Source organism: Saccopteryx bilineata, chromosome 5, assembly GCF_036850765.1.
Source record: "Saccopteryx bilineata isolate mSacBil1 chromosome 5, mSacBil1_pri_phased_curated, whole genome shotgun sequence".
Classification (NCBI taxonomy): domain Eukaryota; kingdom Metazoa; phylum Chordata; class Mammalia; order Chiroptera; family Emballonuridae; genus Saccopteryx; species Saccopteryx bilineata.
Window position 1 is genome coordinate 260,840,680 of NC_089494.1, and position 24,955 is coordinate 260,865,634.

At 57.8% G+C, this 24,955-nt stretch overlaps 1 protein-coding gene and 1 non-coding gene across 2 annotated transcripts; both read left to right on the plus strand.

Annotated features, from left to right (window-relative positions):
* Positions 1-1,396: 1,396 nt before the first annotated feature.
* Positions 1,397-24,620, plus strand: NSG1 (neuronal vesicle trafficking associated 1). Its single transcript, XM_066232806.1, has 5 exons — positions 1,397-1,517; positions 1,866-2,020; positions 5,402-5,518; positions 19,526-19,636; positions 23,455-24,620. Exons 2-5 carry the CDS (start codon positions 1,892-1,894, stop codon positions 23,653-23,655), a joined length of 558 nt encoding a protein of 185 aa, XP_066088903.1. The 5' UTR covers positions 1,397-1,517; positions 1,866-1,891; the 3' UTR covers positions 23,656-24,620.
* TRNAT-GGU (transfer RNA threonine (anticodon GGU)) lies at positions 12,448-12,523 on the plus strand. Its single transcript has one exon. It is a non-coding gene; the product is annotated as a tRNA-Thr (tRNA).
* Positions 24,621-24,955: the final 335 nt, after the last annotated feature.

The following is a 24,955-nucleotide window of genomic DNA, read 5'->3' on the forward strand; positions in this document are numbered from 1 at the left end:
CTGGGTCCTGCGGGGCTGCCTTGCAGTCAAAGGCCCGCTTGGATCCTGCTGCTGGGCACTGGGGTGAGTGAAGAGGAATCCAGTCCCTCATCTGTAAAAGGGGAGGGACCGTCTTGGGGATTTTGAGATCAGAGCGCCTGGGCCGGGGGACTAGCCGTGGCTCTGGGCTCAGGGCGCAGCAGGCAGCGGCCATTACTGCGCTCTCGGTTCATAGTGTGTGCCTGCGGTTCTTACAGTTCTCAGCTGGCTAATGGGAAACGCAGGGCCAGGGGCCATCAGCCAGGCAAAGGAGGGACCAGGGCAAGATCGAAACCCTGCCTTTGGGGGATACCCACTATGTGCCCCCGCAGAGGCGGACACAAGGTGCTGGGGGGACAGCCTCTCTCCAGCAGCAGGCCCCCGCCCCGCCCCCGCCCCGTAGCTCTAGGTCCGTCAGCTTTTCATCTGGGCAGTCCTGCAGCCCGGGCTCGGTGTGCAAAACGGGGCCTCACTGTAGGGGCCCAGTGCTGTGCGGGACTGAGACAGTGGCCCCGCTGGGGGTGGGCGAGTGGGGCAGGCTAGAACCCCCTTTCTTTATTTCAGACGGTACCTCCTCTAGCTGCTTGAGGCTGCGGCTGCAGAGAGGGGACCTTCGCTTTCTCCTCCGACGAGACCTGAGAAACCTTTCCCTCGCCCACCGACGCGGTGCGCGAAGCGCTTTCTTTGCCCTGAACACCTTCCCTCTACCCGGAGCGTCCGCCCACCCCCGACCCGGGTACCGCATTCAGCTCCGGAAAGCGCTCCCCCCACATCCCCCATCACTTAACATTGTCCACCTCCTCGCCCCTTCGCTCCCACTTCATACAGGGATGCGCCCTCTTTGTTGCCTCCTCCCCAACCCAGCTGCGTAAGGGAACGCTCCGGTCGCAGCCACCGCCCACCCCTCCTGTAATCTCCCCACGACCACCCAAACTCTTCACCATCCTTCAAGATCCCCAGGTCGGAGCGGTTGCAGGCGGGGCACCCTCCCCCATTTCGGGGGTCTCTCCAACCCTAGGATATCCCCCATTTCGCTACGATTCGCCTTGTGTCGGGGCCGCCGCCCGAGGCTGCGCAGCCCTCATTCCGCGCCCCGCATCTCGGGCCCCCAGCCGCGGGGTGTCCTCCGCCACTGCGATCCCGCACCCGTGGCGCACTCCCACCCGCGTCCTCGCCCCCTCCTCTCCAAGTTGCAGCGCGGGGTCCCAGGGGAGCGCCCCCGCCAGCCAGCCCCGAGCGGTTTTGTGCAGCGGGCGCGCGCTGCGTCAAGGCGGGGTCGCCGCGGCCACTCGCGCATCCTCACCGGCGCACAGTTAACCCCCGGGAGGGGCAGAGCGGGAGGCGGGAGGGGCAAGGGGAGGGGGAGGGGGCCGCCGCGAAGCCCAATCGCTCGCTCCCGCCCCGGCCGCGCGGCGCCGCCTCCGCCATTGCTGCGAGCAGAGCGGGGACGCGGAGGCTCGGAGCGCGTCGCAGCCCAGACCTGTCGGAGCCGGGCGCGGGTGAGTGCGGGAGGCCGCGGGGCTGGGGCTGCGGCTCGGTCCTTTCTGCCGCGAGCGGGCTCCGGGGCCGCTGGTCTCCCCTGGCAGGTGGGGCGGAGGTCTCCGGGCGCGGCGGCGCCAGGGCCCGGGACGCGCGTGGAGCCGCCGGGCGGCGGCAGCACCCTCTCACCCCCGCGGGGCGTCCCTGCGCTTTCGTCCGGCGGGACCGGAGTCTATAAAGACACAGCACCCCTCGCCCACGGGCCGTGACCGCCGCGTCCTCGCTACCCCTCCTCACAGACGAGGCGAGTTGGGGACAGCGGGTGGGTCCTGCGCGCCGTGACTACCGGCGCGTCCCTCCCTCCACAGGCGGCAGTCTCGGGTTTCCCGGAACCATGGTGAAGTTGGGGAACAATTTCGTGGAGAAGGGCACCAAGCAGGCGCTGCTGGAGGATGGCTTCGACACCATCCCCCTGATGACGCCCCTCGATGTCAATCAGCTGCAGTTCCCGCCCCCGGATAAGGTGAGAGACCCCGCGCTGCGCACCCCCCAATCTCGGGCGGCCGCCGCAACAAAAGAAACCCGCCGCGTGCTCAGGGGACTCGAAGTGGGGCGGGCTGAGGGCCCCTCCCCCTAGGAAAGCCTACCCGCGCGGCATTCAGGATCGGTGATTTGGGGACCTGAGGTGACAGCTTCATGCAGACATCTGAACGCGGCGGGAAATGTCCCTTTTTGATTTTCGTGGGAGTCTTGTCCGAGAGGTGTGCCTGGCCCCATGGCTGCCACCCCAGCCCTGCTCCTGCCCCGCGCCGAGGGGGGGGGGCGGTGGGAGTACTCTGGGTCTGGGGTGAGCGCAGGCGTTGCTCCCCCTCGTGCCTTCCGTGGGTGTATAGTCGCAGCCCAGTTCGCCCCACTGCGGAGCTGAGGCCAGTTTTCTTGGCCAGGTGGCCTCTCCCTAGGGGCTGAGTCCCCTCCTCACCCTCTGCGCGCCCTCCCAGGCCGGCTGCTGATGCTGCAAGCTGCTCCTCCATCCAGCCTCCTCCTCCTCCTTTGTTCTTTTGTGAAATCTCCAAATGGTGCCCCTGTCCCTCAGCGACAGCGCAGCTGGGGACAGCCCCCAAGTGGTGGACTGTTTTAGTTTTCTTAAGGAATCCTGTCTTTTGTTGAATCCAGTATCCTCTGAAGTACATAGTCTGTTCTTCAGGGAGAATATTCTCAGGAGTTAACTCTCAAAAGGAGCAACACCATGTTTAAAAGCCTACACAATTCTACTGTAAAACACAAACCTGAAGTAATAGATCCGTCTCCAGCCCCACCACCTTGCTAGTGCTTAAAAACCACCCCGGCCAGGAGCCACGGGCCACGGGCGAGCACGCTCTGTTCCCGCGTGAAGTGCATTCGCGTTGTGCTGTCGTTCAGGGCCCGGTGAGGAGGCTCTGATTCAGGCTCGGTTGTGTATCTGGGCGTGTTGGTGATGGCTGGCCATGGGGGTGGGGGGTATTCCTAGGGGGGCTCTTCCCTTCGAGACGAGTCCTTCATTGCCAGGTGGGCCCTCCTGAGTGGGCATATGCTCAGCTGTACCGCCTGGGTTGTGTAGGGGGACAGGGCAGGAGCGGGGCTGGCACAGGTGTGTTGCAGGTCAGAAAGGAGGATCAGCTGGTCACAGTGTGCACCCGGGCCACAGTGGAGCCAGGTGGAGCCATTTGGGGCACTGATGGTCTGAAAGAGGCTTCTCCAGAGGGAGGGAGGGGCGGGCTGGGCTGCCTGAGGCCTCGGCTTCCCGGCCCCCATCCAAGGCATCGCACCTGCCCCACGGCCCCCACCCCTCCTCCCGCCTCGCCCCCAGAGTGGCGGTGGCCTGGCCTGGCCAGGAAGGCAGTGTCCAAGGCAGCACCTGTCAGGCGACTCCTCCTTTCAGCCTGACCCTCCTCTTTGGCCCTCGTCTGCCTCATTCCAGGGCCGTCTGGTACAGAGGCCGCTTGACTCAGGGAGGAGTTCAGGCCGAGTGGCCTAGGCAGCTCGGAAAGGTAACGAGTCTCCCATTGCTGGGTGTATTCAAACAAAGGGGGCGACTGGTAGGGACACCCCGGAGAGAGGAACTCTGGCAGGGACTGCGGGTTGGTCTTAAAGATTGCTGCGGACAGAAGCTCCTGGCAGGGCCTCCTGCCCTGCCCTGCCCTGCCCTGCCCTGCCCGACCGGACGGCTCTCCGACGAGACCAGTCTGAACCCAGACGGCAGCAACGTGTTGCTCATAGCCAGGGTTCAGGGGGGCGGTGTCACCTGTCCCAGGTGACAGTGTCTGAGGGCAGTTAGGGTGGTTGGTTAACAGGATCTGTTCTGAGAACGGGTACCGAGTGCTGGGGTTCTGGAGGTACAACAGTGACGGTCGTCACCGAGCTGGCAGTGGGGTCAGGGCCATGTCCCCTGACGCTTCTTGAATGCGGACTTGTGCACCAGGCACGGGTCTGCACGCTTCACGGTGTAAGTCTCCTCCTCTGCCGACCCTGCAAGGTAGCCAGCATCACTACCCCGTTTGACAGGTGTGCAAGTGGAGGCCCCGAGAGTAAGGGACTTGCCCAAGGTCACCCAGCCTGGTAGCGGCAGATGTAGCTTGAACCCAGGCCGAAGGGACCCCGACCCTGCGGGGCTGATGTTCTGTGGGTTCCTCACCTCACGGTGGCCCGTGGGGATAGTCCTCGCTCCCATCTCGTCCCCGTTTCCCAGGCAAGGGCACTGAGGTTCTGAGTGGCTGAGTGTGTGCCCAAGGGCACAGAGCTAGTCAGGCACAGCTGAACTTCAGGGGGACAGTGGGGTGATGGTGCAGCATGGCCCCGAGACGGGCGCCTTCCGGCCCCTGGCTGCCATCACCTCCGCGCTGACTCCGCATGGGGGGGGGGGCGCAGAAGGGAAGGCAAGCCCTGGTTACAGGCAGTGTTTCTCAGTGACACCCAGGTGTGGGCCACTTTCTCCCTGAGACTGATGCCTGGGACACAGCTCAGTGTGAGAGCCACGCCCCCTGCCAGCTGTCCTGACCTGCTGGGTTTTCCTCATTCTGCCCTGGGTCCCGCTGTCATGGACACTAGCTCTCTCCCCCAAACTATGGGCCACCAGTGAGGGGACATTGTCATGGGGGGAAGGGAGGGGACAAGGCTCTCCGGTCCCACAGCCGTTTCCTGGCTCCGGCTCCAGGAGTGGGGGTTTGGGGGTGAGCGTGTAGCCCCGGGCACTGCCCCTGCCTGCCTCCTGGTCGAGCGGGGACAGGGGAAACAGGGTGTGACGAGGGCAGTGACAGCGAGGAGACACTGCCCATCCAAGGGAGGGGGCTGGAAGGCATGGGTGGGGGCTCCCCGGAAGCTGGCCAGGTGGGGGGAGGGTGTGCGTGGGGCAAGGCAGGCGGGCTTCCTGGCTAGAAAGACATCTCCACCTCAAAGGGTGGTGGGTGCGGGCAGAGACGGACCCGAGATCAGAGTCCCCGAAGGCTGGTGCCTGCGTCCCCCTAACCCTGGGGGGACATGGTGGACTCGGGTCTCTGTCTCACCCCCGGCTCCTCCAGAGACCAGTACAAAGCCAAGGCACCCTGACGCCACCTGGCCCAGTGACGGGCTTGGACAGCGGACGGAGCACTGCGTCCAGTGTCCGGAGTGGTGCTGAGTCCTGTTAGCTGGCCGCCGGCTGGCCGTGTGGCCTTGGCCAGTGAGCTGAGCTTCTCTGCCCTGAGTCATCGCAGTCCCCTCCTGGGGTTGCCACCGGGATTCTTAGTGGGTCATCTCGCTGAAAAGTCTGGGCACAGAGGAGCTGGCCGGCGCGTGGTGGGGAGTGTGCTCCCACGCGTCCCAGGCAGACGTGTCCGAAGGCGCCCGGTCGCACCGCTGACCAGACGTGGGCTTCTGCGTCCTCACCCAGGTGGTCGTGAAGACGAAGACCGAGTACGAACCCGACCGCAAGAAAGGCAGAGGGCGCGCGCACAGAGTCGCCGAGTTCACCGTCAGCGTCACCGAGGGCATGTCCGAGAGGTTCAAGGTGAGCGGTCCTGGGCGGGGAGGTGGGGCGGTGCTGCCGGACCTCAGGAGGGGGCCTGGGCTGCGGAGGCGACATTACCCCGGGGAGTGACGGGGACGGGGTGAGCAGCGGTCGGTCTGGGCCGGTCCCAGCTGGGCCAGACCACCTTGTGGTTCTTAAAAACTTCTTCATCTCTTCATCTTCCCCAAATAATGACGTATTACGTAGTCTTACTAATGGGGGAAACCCGCCCCTAAACTTTCTTTTACACAGATGTCATAAACACATGAAAAAGCCACTCAGCAAACATGAAAGTCTTGACCTACCAAGTTCCAGGGAGGAAAGAGAAGGGCAGTTGCTGCATCTCTTCCCTGCGCCACAGACCCGAGCCCCTTCCTGCTGCTAGCTCATCTCCGCGACCCTCCCCCCAGGTCGGGGCAGTCGGGAGAACCCATTTTGCAGATGGGGAAGTTGAGGCATAGAGCAGGGTGCTCTGAGGGTGCAGATAAGCTGTGTTGATGTAGGAACAAGTTAGGGTACTGATCTTCTGCACACTTGCTCTTGGGGACACACGAGAGACGGTGGCACGGTGGCCCTCACCCAGATGGAGAGGGGTGGTCTGGAAGACATCAGGGGGTCTCCAGACCTTGCAGAGTGGCCTTGGCTGGCTGTCACGTGGACGCGTGAGCACTTGGCTCGTGCTGGGCTGGGTGCCACACACCTGCAGTGTCCAGAGTGTCTGCACACGGGGTCCCGTCGCAGCTCCGTGACCACCCTGTGGATCGGTTTTAGATGAAAGCGGAGCCCGGGGAGGTGAGGGGGCTGGGTGGGGTGACCGGGGAAGCCGGGCACAACCTGAAACCCCGCCTCCTCCCAGCTGCTCCATGCTGCTGCACTGGGCTGGGGAAACGAGGCCCCGCAGGGTTGTAGGGCGAGGGGTCTCCTTGGGCCAGCTCACCTGACCCTCCCACAGCCCTCCCGGGGTCAGTGCTGTCAGGACAGCCCGTGCTGCAGGTGGAGGAGCTGGGGCGCAGGGAGGTCTGCGGCCGCGGTCCCGCCTGGTGGTCTGAGGAGGGGGTGTGCAGGCAGAGGCTCTTCCGACAGCTGCTGGCATGGCTGCGAGGTACATGCTCAGGACCAGGAAGCACTGACTGGAGGTCACCCCCTCTCCCGCTCTGGCCAGCCAGCCTAGCCTCATCTGCTGCTGCTCACACCCTGCCTGCCCATCTGTGTCCTGGGATCGTCCCTGATTGAGTCAGAAGTGACCTTGATTTGAAGAGCATGACAGCCATCACTCCCCGGAGGGGAGGGGTCACCACCTGGACGTCGGAGTCTGTCTGGGTTTCTCATTCTTGGTTTGCCGTAGCCTCTCCCAGCTGGCGTGTTGCTTGAATGGCCATCTCTTCGTCTGTTGAATGTCCACTGGGTGCCAGGCTCTGTCCCCCACCTCTGGTGTCCCTTGTTTGTGCTTTGCCCACACACTCACCTGGTACAGGTCCCCGGGTCCCTGCTTAGGGCAGGTGTGGCCACCAGGGCTCTCGGCAGCCACCGCCGGGCCTCTGGGTGGTTGCCTGGCTCCCGTTGCCCAGAGCCTGGGCTCCAAAGACCCAGGAGGACCTGTGCCCATCTCAGGGGACCAGCTGTGGTGGCAAAGCCCTGCCTCCTCTCGGCCCCCGCCTCCTGGGGATGTCTAAGAAGGAGGTGTATGAAATGTGTGCTCGGCGCTGCCCTGCCCTGCAGCGAGCCTGTTCCCCAGCCTGTCCGTCAGCAGGCCAGGCGTGCTCAGGTGCTCGCCATCTGTGCCCGTATAATTCACAGGCATGCCGAGAGGGCGCACTAGCCCCTTTTGCAGATGAAGCTGTTGAGGCCCAGGTGGTCACCGATTGGGGGAGGCTGGGGTACGCCCCTCAACTCCCTGCCTGCGAGGCCAGGGTCTTTCCACCAGCCCCGTGCCACATGTACCTCCCTACAGGCCTCAGCTCCCAGCTCCCACACCCCACCCATCTCCAGTGCCAGCTCGGATAGTAGCTCCCCCGTGGAGCCTCTGGGGCTCACCATCGGCCTTCTGGTGTTCCCACAGCCCTCTGCCAGGAGGCGGTGACAGCACCCAGCATTGTGGAGGGCTCCCACGAGTCACAGTCCGGGTCCGGCTTGTTCCGTGTATTCCATCCTCATGAAAACCTCACTAAGGGCGCCCCATGTCTGTCTCCGTGGTAGAGTGGAGGCAGAGAGCTTGACCCCAGGCCGTCTGCCCTTGGCTGTGACCCCTGAGGTTCCATGGTTTCCCCTGGGGGACATGGGGAGCGCTCAGCCCAGGCCACTTTGGGCTGTTCAGCTTCTGGGAGCCCTTCCCCTTCGTTGACCTGAGCCCCCTCCGAGACCCTGTGCCACACAGAGCAAGTCACCCCCCTCAGCAGCCCACAGCTACGTGGCGGCTACCCATCCTGCGTCCTCCAGGGGTAAACCGTTCCTCTCTTTTATGTCAGGGGGCCCTGGCCCCTCTCCCCTGCGCCCCCTCCTCTGAGGGGCTGTTCTTGGGCCAGGCATGGCTTCCAGTGAGGCCTGTGACCAGGCGTCCCGGCAAGGTCAGTGAGGTGGCCCTCGTTAGTGACCTGGGAACAGGAATCAGGGCATGTCACCCTGGAGAGGTCGTCGGCCAGAAACAAAGGCGCAGGGGCCCAGACGGTCATCAGCCCCTGGGCACCAGGCAGGCTGAGGGCTCTGGACGCCCCCGCCCGACGGTGCCGAGTGTTGGGTTCAGCAGCACCGCCGATAGAGCCTGCTCTGTGGGCCTGAGGTGGGCATAGGCCCTTTACAGGTGTCACGTTTCACCCAGTGGGGCAGGGGACCCACCAAGGGTCACACAGTCTGAACCCGGCTGGCCAGGTGGCTTGGCCCAGAGGCTCACGGGCTGAACTCACAGAGGGAACGACCTGTACGCCGAGTGGCACCTCCTGCTGGGGCTTCCAGGCCCTTTTAGCAGGGAAGGGGGTCACCTGGCTGCTGTGGGGTGACTTTAACAGAGGGCCCCGGACCCTGGGACCTGGGCATGTGTGCGGTGACAGCTCTCTCTAGACGGACCCCTTATACATGGGGGTGCGCTCCAGCGCCAGGTCAGGGCTTGGCGCCTTTTAGAAATGCTGAGTGTGTGCCCTTCTGGAATGTTCTCTTGGCCTTTTATCGCCATTCTGTTTCTGGCATCTCTGTAGGCCCTCCCTCGGGAGGCGTCGGTTGGTCGGAGTTGGGGACCCAGTTTCTGAACACGGGGGGGGGGGGGGGCGGCGCAGACCTTCTCCATCCTCATGGGGACCGGGCCCCTGCCGTGTTTGTCCCCAGCCCAGGCGTCTCCTCAGATCTCTCCGTCTCCGCGTAGGCGGCTCAGGAATGAAACTGTGCCTCTCAGCTGTCGACGCGACTAGTAAATAATGTCTCCTTTGTCTCTAAACGGTGCGGTTCAGGGCCCCGGCGCCTCCGCGCTGAGCCTCGTCTTTGTGTGCCTTCGCGTGGCGTCCTCCAGACGCGATGTCCTTTTGGATGTTACTTCATGGAGATCACTCGGGATTAATCTCTTGGCTACGAGGTTGCTAGGCTGGTTGCTAGGTAACTGCTGGCTGGGGACGGGGTTTTCTGAGAGCTGCTCTGGGATTGCAGGGGTGCGTTCTGCAGCAGCGGCTAAGGCTCCAGGCTTCCCAACACGTTATTGTCAATGAGAAAAGCCAAGGCGTATTTGTGCCGAGAACGCACATTTTCCTCATTGCGCATTCGGGCTCCCCCGTGCAGAGCGCTGTCCGGGAGCTGTGGGGGTCCCCCGCTCACTGACCCCCCTCCCCCCCTTGCACAGACGAGGCCATAACTGGGTGGGTTCAAGGAGGGTCCCGGCAGGGTGCTGCCACCCCCTTTGTGCTCAGCAGCTGCCATGCCAGAGTCCTCCGCACGCCCTCTTTGTGAGTTAAGGGTCTGGGCGAGCAAAGCGCACCCCCTCACCCTTGCGGTGCTCCGCCTTTGTGGCTCTCTGGAGATTCCAGGGTTGACCTTCCCTGATAATGTCTTCCCCCATCAGCACAGAGCTGAGACAAAGTCCTAGAAGCGGAGATCTCGTTTGTGTGAATGGTCTCGGTTGGCACTCAGCGCTGCAGTGGCGGGTTCGGGGGGGTGTCCCTGTGCCTGTGCGTCCTGTCACAGACGCGTCTGGGGGTGGTCTGCATCATTTTCTCACGTCCTTAGTGACCTTGAGCACAGTCTTTGATACTCCCTGGGTGTGTGTGAGGACGCATTTGTTAAATATTTATGGACAGCAACAGCCTTTCCTTGGCATGCAGCGGTGGTGGTGCTGGGGTCTTCGTGTGGTGGCCCTGAGGCTCCTGGAGGTGTGTCTAGACACCCCCCAGCCCCTGCTGAGCACCCGTGGGACTCGGCCGCCCGGTTCTGAGGGTGCAGAGCCCATGTTTTCTGGCCCAGCCGTCAAGTGGGGGCTTCATCCAGAATCGGATAATGGGGGGTTCGGTCTCCTGCGGGTTCCCCCGTCTGTGTTTTTTGTGTGGGTTACTTAAAATATTTAGTGTTGTGAACACTGGATAATGTCAGAGTCAGCTTAATTTTCCCAAGATTTTTTTTAATGGTATTCCTCAGTGGAATGTACATTCCTTTCCTCTCCCCCAAGGGTGGCGGACAGCTGTGGAATAAGAACAACCCAGCCACTGTCCACCCAGCACCCCCAGGGCCCCACTTCACGAGGATTGTTTCTTTCTGTCTTAGTAACAGTCTTGAGGGTTGGTCTTGCTGTCCTGATGTTCAGGGAGGGTGGGGTGGAATTAAGATCAGAGAGGTTAAGGAGTAGGCTCAAGGTCACCCAGCTAACCAGGACTGGGGGTAAATTTGGACCCACATCCCGACGACACCAAGCCCACGAAGCTCTATCTCCCACACCCTCAGGGGCTCCGTGGGGTGACCGACCGCTGCTGCAGACATCAAAGTCCCCACCCCAGTTGGGCAGTCCATCCCAAGAGGCGCCCCCCCCCCCCACAGGAGGAGAAGAGACCCCAGGCCAGAAAGGGCAGATAGGAACACAGCACATTGAAATGCCAGTTGAGTCCCTCATCTATAAAATGGGGTGCTTCCTAATTCTCTTTTAGAGAACTGGTTTATGGACCGGGGCCTGGGAAGTTGAGCGGCCCAGACCGGGACACGGTGGAGTGGTGGTGGACACAGTGCTGTGGGGATGCCCAGGCAGAAGTGTCATCCAGGACTGGGAGCGCCGGGACACGTGGTCCCTTCTTGACAAACTCCTCGTCGGGTTGACGCCAAGCCCACCCCACACCCCACCGGCCTCCATTCCTGGCTGCCCCTCCCTGGAAACAGCCCTCAGGTCCCTCTCGCCCCTGGGCAGGGCTGTGCTGGCTTGGGCTCGCCATCCTGCCCTGACTCCTGCCTGCTTTTGTAAATTGTGGTAAAATATACGTAAACACAGAACGTGCCATTTTTAAAGTGTTCGATTCAGCGACATTTAGTACATTTGCGGTGCTGTCCGGCCGTTACCACTGTCTAGTTCCAGGACACTTTCATCACCCCGAGAAGGGACCCCGTCCCGTTGCTGGTCACTTCCTGTCCCCCCTCCCCCAGCCCTCAGCAGCTGCGAATCTGCTCTCTGCCCCCGGCGCTGCCTGACCTGGACGTCTCATGGGCGTGGAGGCAGACACGAGCTGTGTGGCCTCTCGGGACTGCTTCTCTCACTCAGCATCGTGTTCTCAGGGGCCATCCCCGCCGTACCAGGTCTCAGGGCTTTGCTCCTTTTCACGGCCGAGTAATACTCCATCGCGTAGATGTTCCGCCTTTCGTTTATCCGTCATCAGTGGATGGACACCCCGGCTGTTTCACCCTTTTGCCCACTGTGACTAGTGCTGTCGTGAATGTTCACGTGCAAGTTTTCTTTTGAACACCTGTCGTTAGTTGTTTCGGGTTTGTACTTAGGAGCAGACTTGTGCCTCTCTGTGATAATTTCACATTGGCACGTATTAAGAAACTTGATTTCCGCAGCAGCTGCGCCATGTACCTTCTTTCCCGCTAGGTGGAAGCCCTCCAGTTTCTCCACGTCCTCACCAACGCTTGTTATTTATTTACCTATTTTATTACAGCCATTCCGGTCCGATCACGGTGCTTTTGACCCGCATTGCCCCAAGGGCTCGCGATGCCCAGCGTCTTTTCCTGTGACCATTGGCCGTGTGTGTGTGTGTGTGTGTGTGTGTGTGTGTGGGTCTTCTCTGGAGAAATGTCCACGTTCGGTCCTTTCCCATTTGTCACTGGGCTGTTTGTCCTTGTTTGGCGAGCTGTCGGAGTTCTTCGTCCGTCCTGGATGCAAGACCCTCACCCAGTGGCAGACAGTTCCCACCACGCTGGGGGCTGTCCTTTCACTTTTTTGCCAGAACTGTTTAATTTTGGTGAAGGACAATTTCTTTATTTTTTTTTTTTATCTTGATAATGCTCCAGGATTTTTTTCTTCTTTTTCTTTTATTTAGAAAATAAACTTAATGGGGGTGACATTGGTCGCTAAGCATTCACGGGTTTCAGGTGCACGTCTCTGTAGCATTTGAACTGTGGATGGTGTTGTGTGTCCATCGCCCAAAGTCCGGTCACTTTTTGCCACCATATATTTGTCCCTCTTGACTCTCCTCCCCCAACTCCTCTCTCTTTGGGAACCACTTCAGTTTTGTCTGTGTCTCTCACTTTAATATCCCACTGTGTGTGAAATCATATAGTTCTTAAGATTTTTCTGACTTACTTATTTCACTCAGTATAATGTTCTCAAGGTTGTTGTAAATGGCCATATGTCCTCATTTCGTATGGCTGAGTACTATTCCATTGTATCTCTGTACCACATCTTCTTTATCCAGTCCTCTATCGAGGGACACTTTGGTTGTTTCCATGTCTTGGCCACTGAATAAATGCTGCAGTGGGCCCTGGCCGGTTGGCTCAGTGGTAGAGCGTCGGCCTGGTGTGCGGAAGTCCCGGGTTCGATTCCCGGCCAGGGCACACAGGAGAGGTGCCCATATGCTTCTCCACCCCTCCCCCTCTCCTTCCTCTCTGTCTCTCTCTTCCCCTCCCGCAGCCAAGGCTCCATTGGAGCAAAAGATGACCCCGGGCGCTGGGGATGGCTCCTTGGCCTCTGCCCCAGGCGCTAGAGTGGCTCTGGTCGTGACAGAGTGACGCCCTGGATGAGCAGAGCATCACCCCGTGGTGGGCGTGCCGGGTGGATCCCGGTCGGGCGCATGCAGGAGTCTGTCTGACTGCCTCCCCGTTTCCAGCTTCAGAAAAATAAAAAAATAAAATAAAATAAATGCTGCAGTGAACATGGGAGTGCATGTGTCTTTGCACACCCATGTTTTTAATTGTTTGGACAGGTACCCAGTAGAGGGATTGCTGGGTCAGATGGTAGTTCTATTCTTAGTTTTTTGAGAAACCACCATACTGTCTTCCATAATGACTGTACCGGTTTACATTCCCGCCAGCAGTGAGTGAGGGTTCTTTTTTCTCCACAGCCTCTCCAGCACTTGTTATTACTTGTTTTGTGAATAACAGCCAATCTAACAGGTGTGAGGTGGTGTCTCACTGCAGTTTTGATTTGCATTTCTCTAATAAGTGAAGATGAGCATTCTTCATGTATCTGTTGGACATTTATATGTCTTCTCAGGAGAAGTGTCTGTTCAGGTTCTCTCCTCATATTTTAAATTGGATTGTTTGCTTGTTTGTTGCTGAGTTTTGTGAGTTCTTTATATATTTTAGATATCAACCCTTTATTATCAAAGCTGTTGTTTGTGAATATCAACTCCCTTTGGGTTGGGTGCCTTTTTGTTTTGTTCTTGATTTCTTTTGCTGTGCAGAAGCTTTTTAGTTTAATATAGTACAACTTATTTTTGCCTTTACTGCCCTTGCCTTTGGGGTCAAATTCATAAAATGTTCTCTACGACCAAGGTCCATAAATTTAGTACCTACGTTTTCTTCAATGTAATTTATTCTAGGTCTTTATTATTATTGTTGTTGATTTTAGAGAGAAGAGAGAGAGAAGGGGTAGGTGGGAAGAAGCATCAACTTATATTAGTTGTTTCTCCTATGTGCCTTGACTAAGTAAGCCTGAGGTTTTGAACCAATGACCTCAGCATTCCAGGTGGACACTTGATCTACTGCACCACCACAGGCCAGCCTCAGATTTTATATTTAGGTCTTTGATCCATTTTGAATTAATTTTTGTGCAGGAGAACAAGGTGTAGTCAAGTTTCATTCTTTTCCATGTGGCCTTCCATTTTTCCCAGCACAGTTTATTTATTGAAGAGGCTTTCTTTTCTCCATTGTATGTTTTTGGCTCCTTTGTCAAAGATGATTTGCCCCTATGTATGTGGTTTTATTTCTGGGCTCTTGTTTTTCTGCCAATACCGTGCTGTTTTGGTTATCATGGCTTTATAGCAGTGGTAGTCAACCTGGTCCCTACCGCCCACTACTGGGCATTCCAGCTTTCATGGTGGGCAGTAGTGGAGCAACCACAGTATAAATAAAAAGATAGATTTAACTATAGTAAGTTGTTTTATAAAGATTTATTCTGCCAAACTTAGCGAAAATCCGACATAAGTTACTTGGTAAGTAATTATTATTATATGCTTTAACTCACTGTAACTCTGCTTTATAAATTTTATAAAGTAAAGTTAACTCCCCTACTTTATAAGTCACCATTACTGTGGAACCGGTGGGCGGTTAGAAAATGTTACTACTAACAGAGATACAGAAGTGGGCGGTAGGTTTAAAAAGGTGGACTACCCCTGCTCTGTGGTATAATTTGAGGTCAGGTAGAGTGATACCTTCAGCTTCATTCTTTATTTTCAGGATTGCTTTGGCTATTTGGGGTCCTTTATGACTCCATATAATCTGGTGATTTTTTGTTCTTATAAAATGACATTTGGATTTTAGTGGGGATTGCATTAAATTTATAAATTGCTTTGGGTAATATGGCCATTTTAAATATGTTGATTCTTCTGATCCATAACCATGGAATATTTTTCCATTTTATTGTGTCTTTTTCAGTTTCTTTTAGTAATGCTTTGTAGTTTTCAGTATATAGGTCTTTTACATCCTTTGTTAAATTTATTCCTAGGTATTCTATTTTTTGTTGCAATTGTAAAATGAATTGTTTTTTTCAATTCATTTTCTGAAATGTCATAGTTGGCATATAGGAAAGCAGTACTTTTGTGTATTGACTTTGTATCCTGTGACTTTGTTTATTGTTTCTAATGGTTTTTCAGTGGCATCTTTGTGGTTTTCTATATACAGAACCATGTTATCTGCAAAAAGTGATATTTTTACTTCTTTCCCCGATATGGATGCCTTTTATTTCTTTCTCTTGCCTGATTGCTCTGGCTAGGACTTCTAATTCTATGTTGAATAAGAGTGGAGGGAGTGGGCAGCCTTGTCTTGTTCCTGATTTTAGAGGAAAAGCCTTCAGTTTTTCACCATTTAGTACTATATTGGCTGCTGGTTTGTCATATATGGCCTTTATTATGTTGAGGTACTTTCCTTCTATACCCATTTTATTGTTTTAAACATAAATAGATGTTGTATCTTATTGAATGCCTTTTCTGCATCTATTGATAGGATCATGACTTTTTGTCCTTTGTTTTGTAATTAACTTTTTGGTTGTTGTTCCTTGCACTTTTGGTCTTGTATTTAAGATACCATTGCCAAGTCCACGGTCATGAAGATTCAGTTCTTATAGTTTTTTCTAAGAGTTTTATGGCTTTAGCATGTAGATGTAGGTCTTGATTCCATTTTGAGCTGGTTTCTGTATATGGTGTGAGGTAAGGGTCCCATTCTCCTCTTTCTCAAGCAGCTGTCCAGTGGCCCCAACATCGTTGCTGAGGAGACTGTTCTTGCCCCATTGAACGATCTTGGCACCTGTACTGAATGTCATTTGACCATGGCACACGGTTTTATTGGACTCTCTGTTCTACGCCATTGCTTTCAATGGCTGTTATTATTGCCAGTTCCATACTGTTTGGGTGACTGTGGTTTGGTAGTAAGTTTTGAAATTGGGGAGGCTGAGTCCTCCAACTTGGTTTGTTTTTCTTTGTTTTCAGGATTGCTTTGGCAATTCAGGGTCCCTTGCAATTTCCATTTCTGCAAAAAAAAGGGCGGCTGGAGTTTGACAGGGACCTCGTGGAGTCTGTAGATAGTGTAGGAAGTGTTCCCATCCTAACAATGTTACACCTTCCAATCCACAAATGCAGGATGTCTTCTGTTTATTGGGGTCTTAATGTCCTTCAGCAACGCCTTATACTTTGCAGTGTACACGTTCTTTCATTTTTCCCTGCAGGCGGTAAACTCGGGTTGTAGTAACACCTGTGACTGTCGCCCGTGCGAATCAGAGGTGTTTTTGTGTCACACTTCAGTTCTTGCCAAGATCCTGGGACCACGTTTACCCTCAACGTTGCTTTGAAATCACAGTATTTATAAGATCTTGTTGTTTAGTATATTAGTAAAAAAAGCATATATGTATATATATATAGATATATCTCTATATATCTTGCATGTATACATTTTTGTAATATTTTAATAATAATATTTCAACATAATTGGCTTTCTCTGCATCCTACGTATAGTGCTGTGCTTTTTTTTTTTTTTTTGCATTTTTCTGAAGCTGGAAACAGGGAGAGACAGTCAAACAGACTCCCGCATGCGCCCGACCGGGATCCACCCAGCACGCCCACCAGGGGCGATGCTCTGCCCATCCTGGGTGTTGCCATGTTGCGACCAGAGCCACTCTAGCGCCTGAGGCAGAGGCCACAGAGCCATCCCCAGCGCCCGGGCCATCTTTGCTCCAATGGAGCCTTGGCTGCGGGAGGGGAAGAGAGAGACAGAGAGGAAGGTGCGGCGGAGGGGTGGAGAAGCAAATGGGCGCTTCTCCTGTGTGCCCTGGCCGGAATCGAACCCGGGTCCTCCGCACGCTAGGCCAACGCTCTACCGCTGAGCCAACCGGCCAGGGCCATGCTGTGCATTTTTAACTGAGCTGTAAGTGACAAGTGTTATGTTAGCTTCAGGTGTGCAGCATAACGACTCAAAGTCTGTATGTATTGGGAGATGATCAGTCACCACTGTAAGTCTAGTTGACATCCATCAACTCACAGAGTTACCCATTTATTTTCTTGTGATGAGAACTTTTTAAGATCTCCTCTTAGCAACTTTCCACTAGACGGTACGGTAGTAAGTGTGGCCACCATGCTGTCCATGACAGCCCAGGACTCAGACCAGCCCCCCCCCCTGCTACCGGAAGGCAGTGGGTCCTGTGAGACCTTTCCTGAGCTAAGATGGTGCTCAAGAAGCAGTTACTTTTCATGTATACGGGAAAACTGAGCGTCCCCCACACCTGCAATTCAGTGCACGCACCCTGCATTCTGTTCGTTGTGACTGAAATGCTTAGTTTCACGCTGGACGTAACACCGTTCGGAGCCCTGGCCTAGGCTGTTCTGACCGACCCCGGGACACATCTTGCTAACAGATGCACAGAGGAAACGGAAATGAAGCCCGGATGCTCGCAGACGCCGTTCGGGCTCTGGCGGCCGAGCTGCGGGGGAAGGAGGTCGGCAGACGGCTCGCGCCGCTCGGGGTGCCGCTGCCTGTGCCCTGGCTCGCTGCAGAACAGACGCTGCAGGCCGTCCTTGCTTTTCACCCTTGCCCAGAAAACTGAAAACCCTTTTCATACAATTTTTTGTTAGTGAAGACAGGCACTAATGTAGGTCTTTCCTGAAAGTGACATGGCATAAAGAGAACTTTTGAAAAGTATGGGACACGCCCGTACCTGCAAACTGGTACCGTGTGACCCCCTGTGTTCTACCCAGTTGTATCCTGCAAATGAAATTGCTGATTAGTTGTCACAGTATTTCCGGTGGAGTCTAGGGTTTTCTATAGACAAGATCATGTCATTTGTGAGTAGTGATGGTTTACTACTTTTCCAGTTTGGAGGCCTTTCTCTTGCCCACTCGCTCTGGCTAGGACTTCTTGGTGCTGTGTTGGATAAAACTGGTGAGGGAGGGTATCCTGGTTTTGTTCCCGACCTTAGAGGAAAAGCTGTCTGCTTTTCACCGTTGAGCACGATGTTAACCATGGGCTGGACGTTGATGGCCTTGATTATGTTGCGGTATGTTCCCTCTCTACCCACTTTGTTGAGAGTGATGTATCATAAGTGGATGCTGGGTTTTGTTAGATGTTTTTCCTGCGTCCATGGAGACGGGCATTTCCTGCCCATCCCTTGTTTTGCTAACGAGGTGTATCCCACAGATTGGTCTGTGGGTGTCGAACCACCCTTACATCCCTGGAATGAATCCTGCTTGACCGTGGTGTGGGATCCTTTTAATGTGTTGTTGAATCCACGTTGCAAACATTTTGTTGAGATTATATTCTAGCCGGGTTTCTGAACCCGTTGTGTGCCATGGACCTCTTGTAATGATGCTTGCTCACTCCCAGAATAAAATACGTAAAGGATTACGAAGGAGGTATTTATATTAAATACAGCTCTCTGGGAGGCAGCCCTGTAGCTCCAGTCTGTGGAGAGAGCCGCTGAAGGCTGCCGGCCAGAGCGCCCCTGAAGGCTGCCGGCGGGGGCTGGGTCCCAGGCGGGGCAGATCTGAGTGAGCCATGGCCAGGAGTAGGTGTGGGGAGGAGGCTCGGCCAGGACAGGGTGGCAGGCTTGGGGGAGGCTGCGCGGCCTGGGCCGACACCCCCGCTGTGTGCCCGAGGGAGCAAGGGGTGACAGCTGCAGTAACAGGAGCAGGTGCTCCCTTCCGTAGCGGCCCCGCATGCCCCGGTGCTGCCCTCAGCTGAGTGCCACTTGAGTCCTCTGCTCCGGCCCTGGGAGCTGGGTCCCCGCACTGCCATTAGCGGGCAGGAGCCTGGGCCCAGAGGAGCCCCGCGACTCAGAGCCAGGCTGCAGGGGCTGCCCTGTGACCGCGCCCTCCCCTCCTCCTGTCCCTCCCCTGTGCCAGCCAGCAGGGCTGCTGCTCCTGTTGGAAATTCCTGAACCTGCGTGGCTGTTCCCTCTAAGCCCCTTCCCTTTCCCCTTCCCTTTCCCCTTCCCTTTCTCTTCCCCTTCCCGGACAACCAGACCTCACGCTCAGCTCACTCTGCCGTCTCCCTAGGCTGCCGGGCCAGGTGCTGTGTCCCTGCTGCGGGAACCGGGTGGCACTTTCCCCACGGGCCCCTTGGACCCTGAGGCAGCTGGGGCTCCACCCTGTCAGCCTTCCCGAGCCCAACACGGTGTCCGTGTGTGGTGTAGGTTGTCCTGGCAGACCAACTGGGGATTCTCTGTCCCTTAGAGAGGGTGACTGCCCTGACAGTGATCCCCTTCAAAGCCCAGACCCAGTGTCACTCTGTGCCCCACGCCCCGCGTCCTCCGGCTGGGGCAGGACCCCCCGGCTCCGCGCTCTCCCCACACGCTGTCGCTATCACCCGTTTCTCTGCAGGCCGCAGCTGACCGAGCACAAAGGACACCGTCAGGGTGGGAGTGACGGGGCCCAGGAAGCCGCCGTTCCTGCTCAGCTGGTCTCAGCTCCAGGGCCCAGCCGGCGTCCCGGTCTCAGGAGACAGTTGTGGACCAGCTGGTAGCTGGTGGCTGTGGCGTCACCCTGGTGACTGGCGGCAGTCAGACGGGCAGCCATCAATCACGTGTCCGAGTGTCCATGGGGCTTGGTCCTATTTGTACCCAGAGCTCTCAGTGAAGGGCCTGGAACACTAAAAATAGTTGACTTATGAAACCAGGGGTGACGTGTGGCTGTGTTGAGAACGATACAAGAAGCTGTCCGGGGAAGAACTTCCGGCGCCCCTGTCCCCAGGCCGCCTGGCGCCTTGCTTCTGTGCCTGATTCCCGAGACGGGCTCCGCAGTCGCCGAGTGCGTGTCCGTGCGCAGCCGCGTCTGTGTGTCTGAGCGCAGCCGCGTCTGTGTGTCTGCCGCCCCAGCGCACGGCCCCCTGCCCTGAGGCCGTCCCCTCTGCCTGCAGGTCTCTGTGCTGGTCTTCATCGCCCTGGCCTTCCTCACCTGTGTCGTCTTCCTGGTCGTCTACAAGGTGTACAAGTACGAGCGCCTCTGCCCTGACGGCTTCATCCTCAAGGTAAAGCCCCCCTCGTCCCCACCCCCCAGCCCGAGACACCTCTGCACCCGCATCTCACCTGACCTCGCAGTGGCTGAGGGACAAGCATTGAGCAGGGTGTAGCTGGGGCCGGCAAGGGGGCCCTGGGGGAGGTTCCTGTGGGCGGCCCTGCCGGGACCAGGGCGCTGGCGGGCCGTGGTCAGAAAACTCCCGGGGAGGCGGGGAGGCGCTGCGTGGGGCCGACCCCTGGGGGATGGAGGCAGGGCTGCCCACAGCCGTGCAGCGGGGACCTGGGGGCGGGGCTGGCACACGGACCGCCATCCCGACTGGAGCCACCGTCCAGTGCACCTGCTGCCTCGTGGCCCCCGCCCGTGAGGCTCACTGCCCGTGTGGTGGCTCGGTCCGCAGGGCCGGTGCGTGCACAGCACCTACCCCAGCAACGGGAGGGCAGGAGGCAGAAACTGGAGGGATGCGGGTGAGAGGCGGGGCCGGGGTGGGGGGAGGCAAGGGCGCTCGCGGGACGTGCCCCTGTTCCCACGCCCTGTGTGTCCGGGCCCCACGTTTGGTCCTGAACTTTCCAGAGCCCGTGTGAAGGAAACGCAGTCCTTTCCAGGATTAGCACTGCTGATGTGATGGCAGGCAAGCCCGCTGTCTGACGCTGAGCGCGGGCACGGACAGGCCTGGTTTGCCCGCCCACATCACTTTGTCTGGGTGTCGCTGATGTGGGGGGCCCGGGGCCCTCACTAAGTTAGCAGGCAAGGCCGGAGTCCACGCTGCTGGCGCGGGCCCTCTTCGTCCTCCATTGCGCTGTCTGCCCTCCCTCCACCGGCCTGTGTTCCCTGATGGCCACACGCTGGGCACTGCTGCTGTCCCAGGGGCTAGAACACAGCAGGAGCTGATCAGGGGAGGAGCCCATCTTTCTGAGGCTCCCCGGCACTCTCCAGAGAAAGTGAAATCAGTGATAGAAGCCAGAGGGTTATAAGCACTGGAAAATGGAAAAGCAAGCCAGGATCACGGTGCAGCTGCTGGGAGGGTGGTCCAGTCTGAGCAAGGCTTGTAGGGGGCCCAGGCGAGGGCGCCAGGCAGGGACCTGGGGAAGCGCACCCAGGCAGGGGTGGCCCCACCCACACTCAGGAGGCCCTGTCCGCACCCTGGGCTGCGGCTGAGTCCAGTCTGTTTGGAGGTTTGGAGCCTCCATGGTTTAAAGGAAGCTGACCCAGAGGCTGGAGGCTCCAAGGAGGGGGAGGCTGGCCTTGATCCAGGAGCAGGTGAGCGAACGCTGTAGGCCACAGCCGAGCCAGGCGGGCGGCGAGGGGCATGCACACAGGGCCCTGGCTAGGCAGTGGGAGGCAGCAGTCTGGGAACTGGCTGGGGCCAGAATGCAGGGCCAGGCAAAGGTCTCTGGAGGAGGAGAGCGGTGGGATGGTCACTCGGTGGCCTGTGGAGGCTGGTGGCAGGAAGCGAGTGACAGCAGGTGAGGGTCTGGGCTGGGTGGGTGCTGGGCTCAGAGAGGGGAGGCTCATGTGACATCAAATTGGAACGTGATCTGGGAGCAGGAGGTGCAGACCTGGTCCAGAGCGGGTGACTCAGAGGGGCGGCTGTCATGGGGAGAGGGTAGAGATGTCACAGGAGCAGTGAGTGACCCGATGGGAAGCTGAATGCACAGAGGACAGCCTCCTGGGGACTTGAAGTCCCCACCCAGACAGACTGCTCACAAACAGGACAGAGCCCCAGGCCGGAGGAGGGGCACCCTGCAGGGCCACAGCGGGCTGGCACCTGGTCCAGGTGGAGTCTGGGGAGAGGGCCAAGTTTCTGGTGCACGGCCAGCCTTGGGAATGGGGAGTCCCTGACCGACTGTTCCCAGGCTCTGTCCCTTGGGACGCTGGCGTTTTCCACTGGTGTCCGGGCCAGTGAACAGCTGGGGGCCGGGAGGCGGCCAAACCCCACTGCCCTTGGCTGAGGCTGGAGAAAGGGGAGGTGTGAGTGTGCAGTCTGCATGTTTGTGTGCGTGTTACCACACGCCGATCCAAGACTTACGAGGCGCCCTTACCCCAAGATCTCTGTATGCTGCCGGAAACCCTGTGGGGGGACACTGTGGACCCCACTTCGCCCACACAAAGATGCAGCACGGAGATGCCGGTTCACTGCAGGCCACCCATATGTTCCCCACATTCCTAAGTGTGGCCTCGTGTGGCACCGGACACGGTGTGGGGCCGGGTCACTCAGGTCCGTGGAGACAGGCAGCAGGCAGACAGATGCCCAGTTTGGAAACTGCTAAGTGTTAGGAAGATGAGAGAGATGGCGTGACTGAGAGCCTGGGCCACCTCTTCATGGGGGGGGAGTGTCACAGGGCTCCTCGGGCTGGGAGCTGAGGAGGGGCCCGTTCGGTACTGGACGGGCGAGGACAGACTGGGCTGGGCCTGCTGACCCCAGGCCCAGGCGGCCCAGCAGAGCTTTTGGGCGTGGAGGGCCCAGCAGGCAGGTGTGGAGGGAGCCCCCCAGCCTGGTGGGCAGGCATCCTTTCCAGGCTGCGAGCGAGGATGGGCTCCTGATGAGCTGGCCTCTCCCCAGCGCCACTGATGGTGGCCTGAGCCACGTGTCACAGGATTTAAAAGGCAGAGTGGGCGGGGGGGGGGGGGGCAGGGTTTCGGCCTCTCTCCGAGTTTACAGATGGGTTTAAACATAGCGGGGGAGCTTCCCAGACCACACCGGCTGTACACGCGGGTCTCCCTTGTGGGCCATCCGTGGACATGCATGCTCTTGGCAGGACTCGCACGTGAGGAAGGTGGAATGGCAGGGACACTCGTGTGACAGGGCTGTCAGGAACACCCAGCGTGTGACTTCACTGGTCCCATGATTATTTCTATTTCTGGCTGAGGAAGGAGGCGAAGGGTCAGGCCTGGGACCTCCCCAAGCCCACCTGCGGGCGACACGATGGCCGGAGGGGCCAGGACACAGCTTGTCGTGCGGCTCTAGGCACGCCCGGGAGGCCCTCCTCTCCGGGTTCCGGCCCACCCAGCGTCCAGCCGGCCTCCGGCCTTGCTTCTCGCTGCCCCGTTGTGTGGCCGCATGCTGACGTCTGTGCTGGTCCCAGCCTGAGCTGTGGGCTGACCTCTGGCAAAACGGCCAGAAGGCAGAATTTCACCTGGCGTTTCTGGCCATCGGAAGCCTCCCCTTCCCCTGCCCTGGACTCTGGCCTGTAGGGAGGGAGCCTCTTCCTCGTTAGGGGACAGCTGCCCAGGACAGGCCCTGCCCCCCACTCCGTGTGCCCTCCTAGGTCCTCAGTGGCTTCCTGCTCTTGCTCACAAGGGTGTACTGCCACCCCCAGCAGGCCCTGCAGGTGTGTGGCCTAACCCTCGGACCCTCACTCCCATCTGGGGGATTTTGTCACACTCCTATTACTCTGCTCTAGCCCCTGGCCTTCCTGTCCCCTGCCCCAGTGCCCGCCCTCCCCTCCCTCCCTCCCTTACCAGTACAGCCGGCTCCGGACCCCGCCCACAGGAACCTCTCCTCCCTCCTCTTGCTGTTTAAATGTTACTTCTGGTGCACGGGTCCAGAATTCCCTTTTCTAGGTTTAAGGTGCCACCGAGCCCAAGGTCTGTCATGAAGCAGCAGGCCTCTGTCCTATCACACACACCTTGGGGCCCACGCCCCTGTCACACCTTGGTTTATAGCCACGGCTCTTCCATGGTGGCTTATTCAGGGCCCCGCGGTCCCTCAGCCCGTGTGCCCAGGCGGGGATCCACGCCTGCTCTGCGAGCCCAGGGCCTGCGCTCGGGGGAGACGCCCCCGTGCCTCCCTGCGCTGACCACGCGGCTTGGCGGCCCCCTGTCTTTCAGAACACCCAGTGCATCCCCAATGGCCTGGCGGCCTACTACGCGGAGCAGGACCCCCAGTCCCCGGATAAATTCTACGCCCTCGTGAACCGCTACAACCTGGCCAAGCAGAGCGCCACGCGCTCCGTGTCACCGTGGGCGTCCCTGCTGTCGGAGGAGAAGCTGTCGGAGCAGGAGACGGAAGCCGCGGAGAAGTCGGCTTAGCGAGATGGGCAGGCTCCTTACAGTGTGTCACCTGAAGGTCACACAGGGACTCTGAGGGACATTTCATCAAATATAATAACCGATAACTTAGAGGTTACTCATTTATGGTGCAACCGCTTCTGTTTGCTAATGCTGCTTCGCAAATAAAACTTGCTGCAGACCACCCACGGGCGTAGTCGAGTGCGTGTCAGCGCTGCCCCCCAGCAGCTGACGGCACTTTCCATGTTAAGAAATCTTAGTTTAACTACTTTCCTGAGATTTATTGGATGCTGTGGAAAAAACAAATTCACACTGGATATGCAAGGGGTTTAGACTTCAGATAAAGAACGCATTTGTGGAACTGATTTTTTAGGCGACCTGCCGTGTGCAGCCCTAAGGCCCTGCCACAGCTAGAGGGGCCCCGCTCTGCCTGGAGCTGGCGGTCGGAGGCACGGCCCTCCGTCACCGAAACCCCGGGGGACGGGGGCCCGCAGGTCGCTGTTGGGCTGTGTTTTGCTCGAGTGCATGTGGACCGAGTCAGGGCGAGGGGAGGGCCCCAGAGCTGGGTCCCCGTAGGTAGTCTGTCTGCTCTGTGATGTGTCCGTTGAATAGGGAGGCAACCAGACTGGTCCTCCTGTTCACCTCCATTATGAATAAATTTGCCCCAACGGCCCTATTAGCAAGTTAGTGGTTAAAAGATTAGTTAGGTGGGAAAAGTGCAAATGTAACTGCTGGTGAGCCGAAGCTGCTTTGACTTGAATTTTGTGAGACGGCTGTGACCCCTCTGATGTCAGCAGCAGACAGGAGAGGCTGGGGGTGGGGGGGTGGCACCTGCCACATCCAATTATGACATTGCAACTCAATCTTTGTAAGAAATCTGTTTCCACCTGAATCTTGACATTAAAGTATATGTTTACAAAATTGCCAGTTAGAGAAACTAAGTGTATAAGACGATTAAATAGGACGAAGATATTCATTTTCTCCCATGTTGTTTGAATGTGTTGTTTTTGGTGGACGTGTCAGAAGTTCCTAGTTCTTACTAGATCGGAAATAAAGGACACAGTGCGACAGCTGCTGGGACAAGTGTGGTGCTCGCGGCCCCACCCCTGCCGCTTCCTGAGACGTGCTCCCAGCACATGCTGCTTTCTCTCCAAGGGACAGCAACCACAGGGCAGTGGGACGTGCTGGGGCCGCGGCACACAGCGAGACCACGCGTGAGGGGGTCCTGACCGTGCTGGGGCCGCGGCACACAGGGAGACCACGCGTGAGGGGGTCCTGACCGTGCTGGGGCCGCGGCACACAGGGAGACCACGCGTGAGGG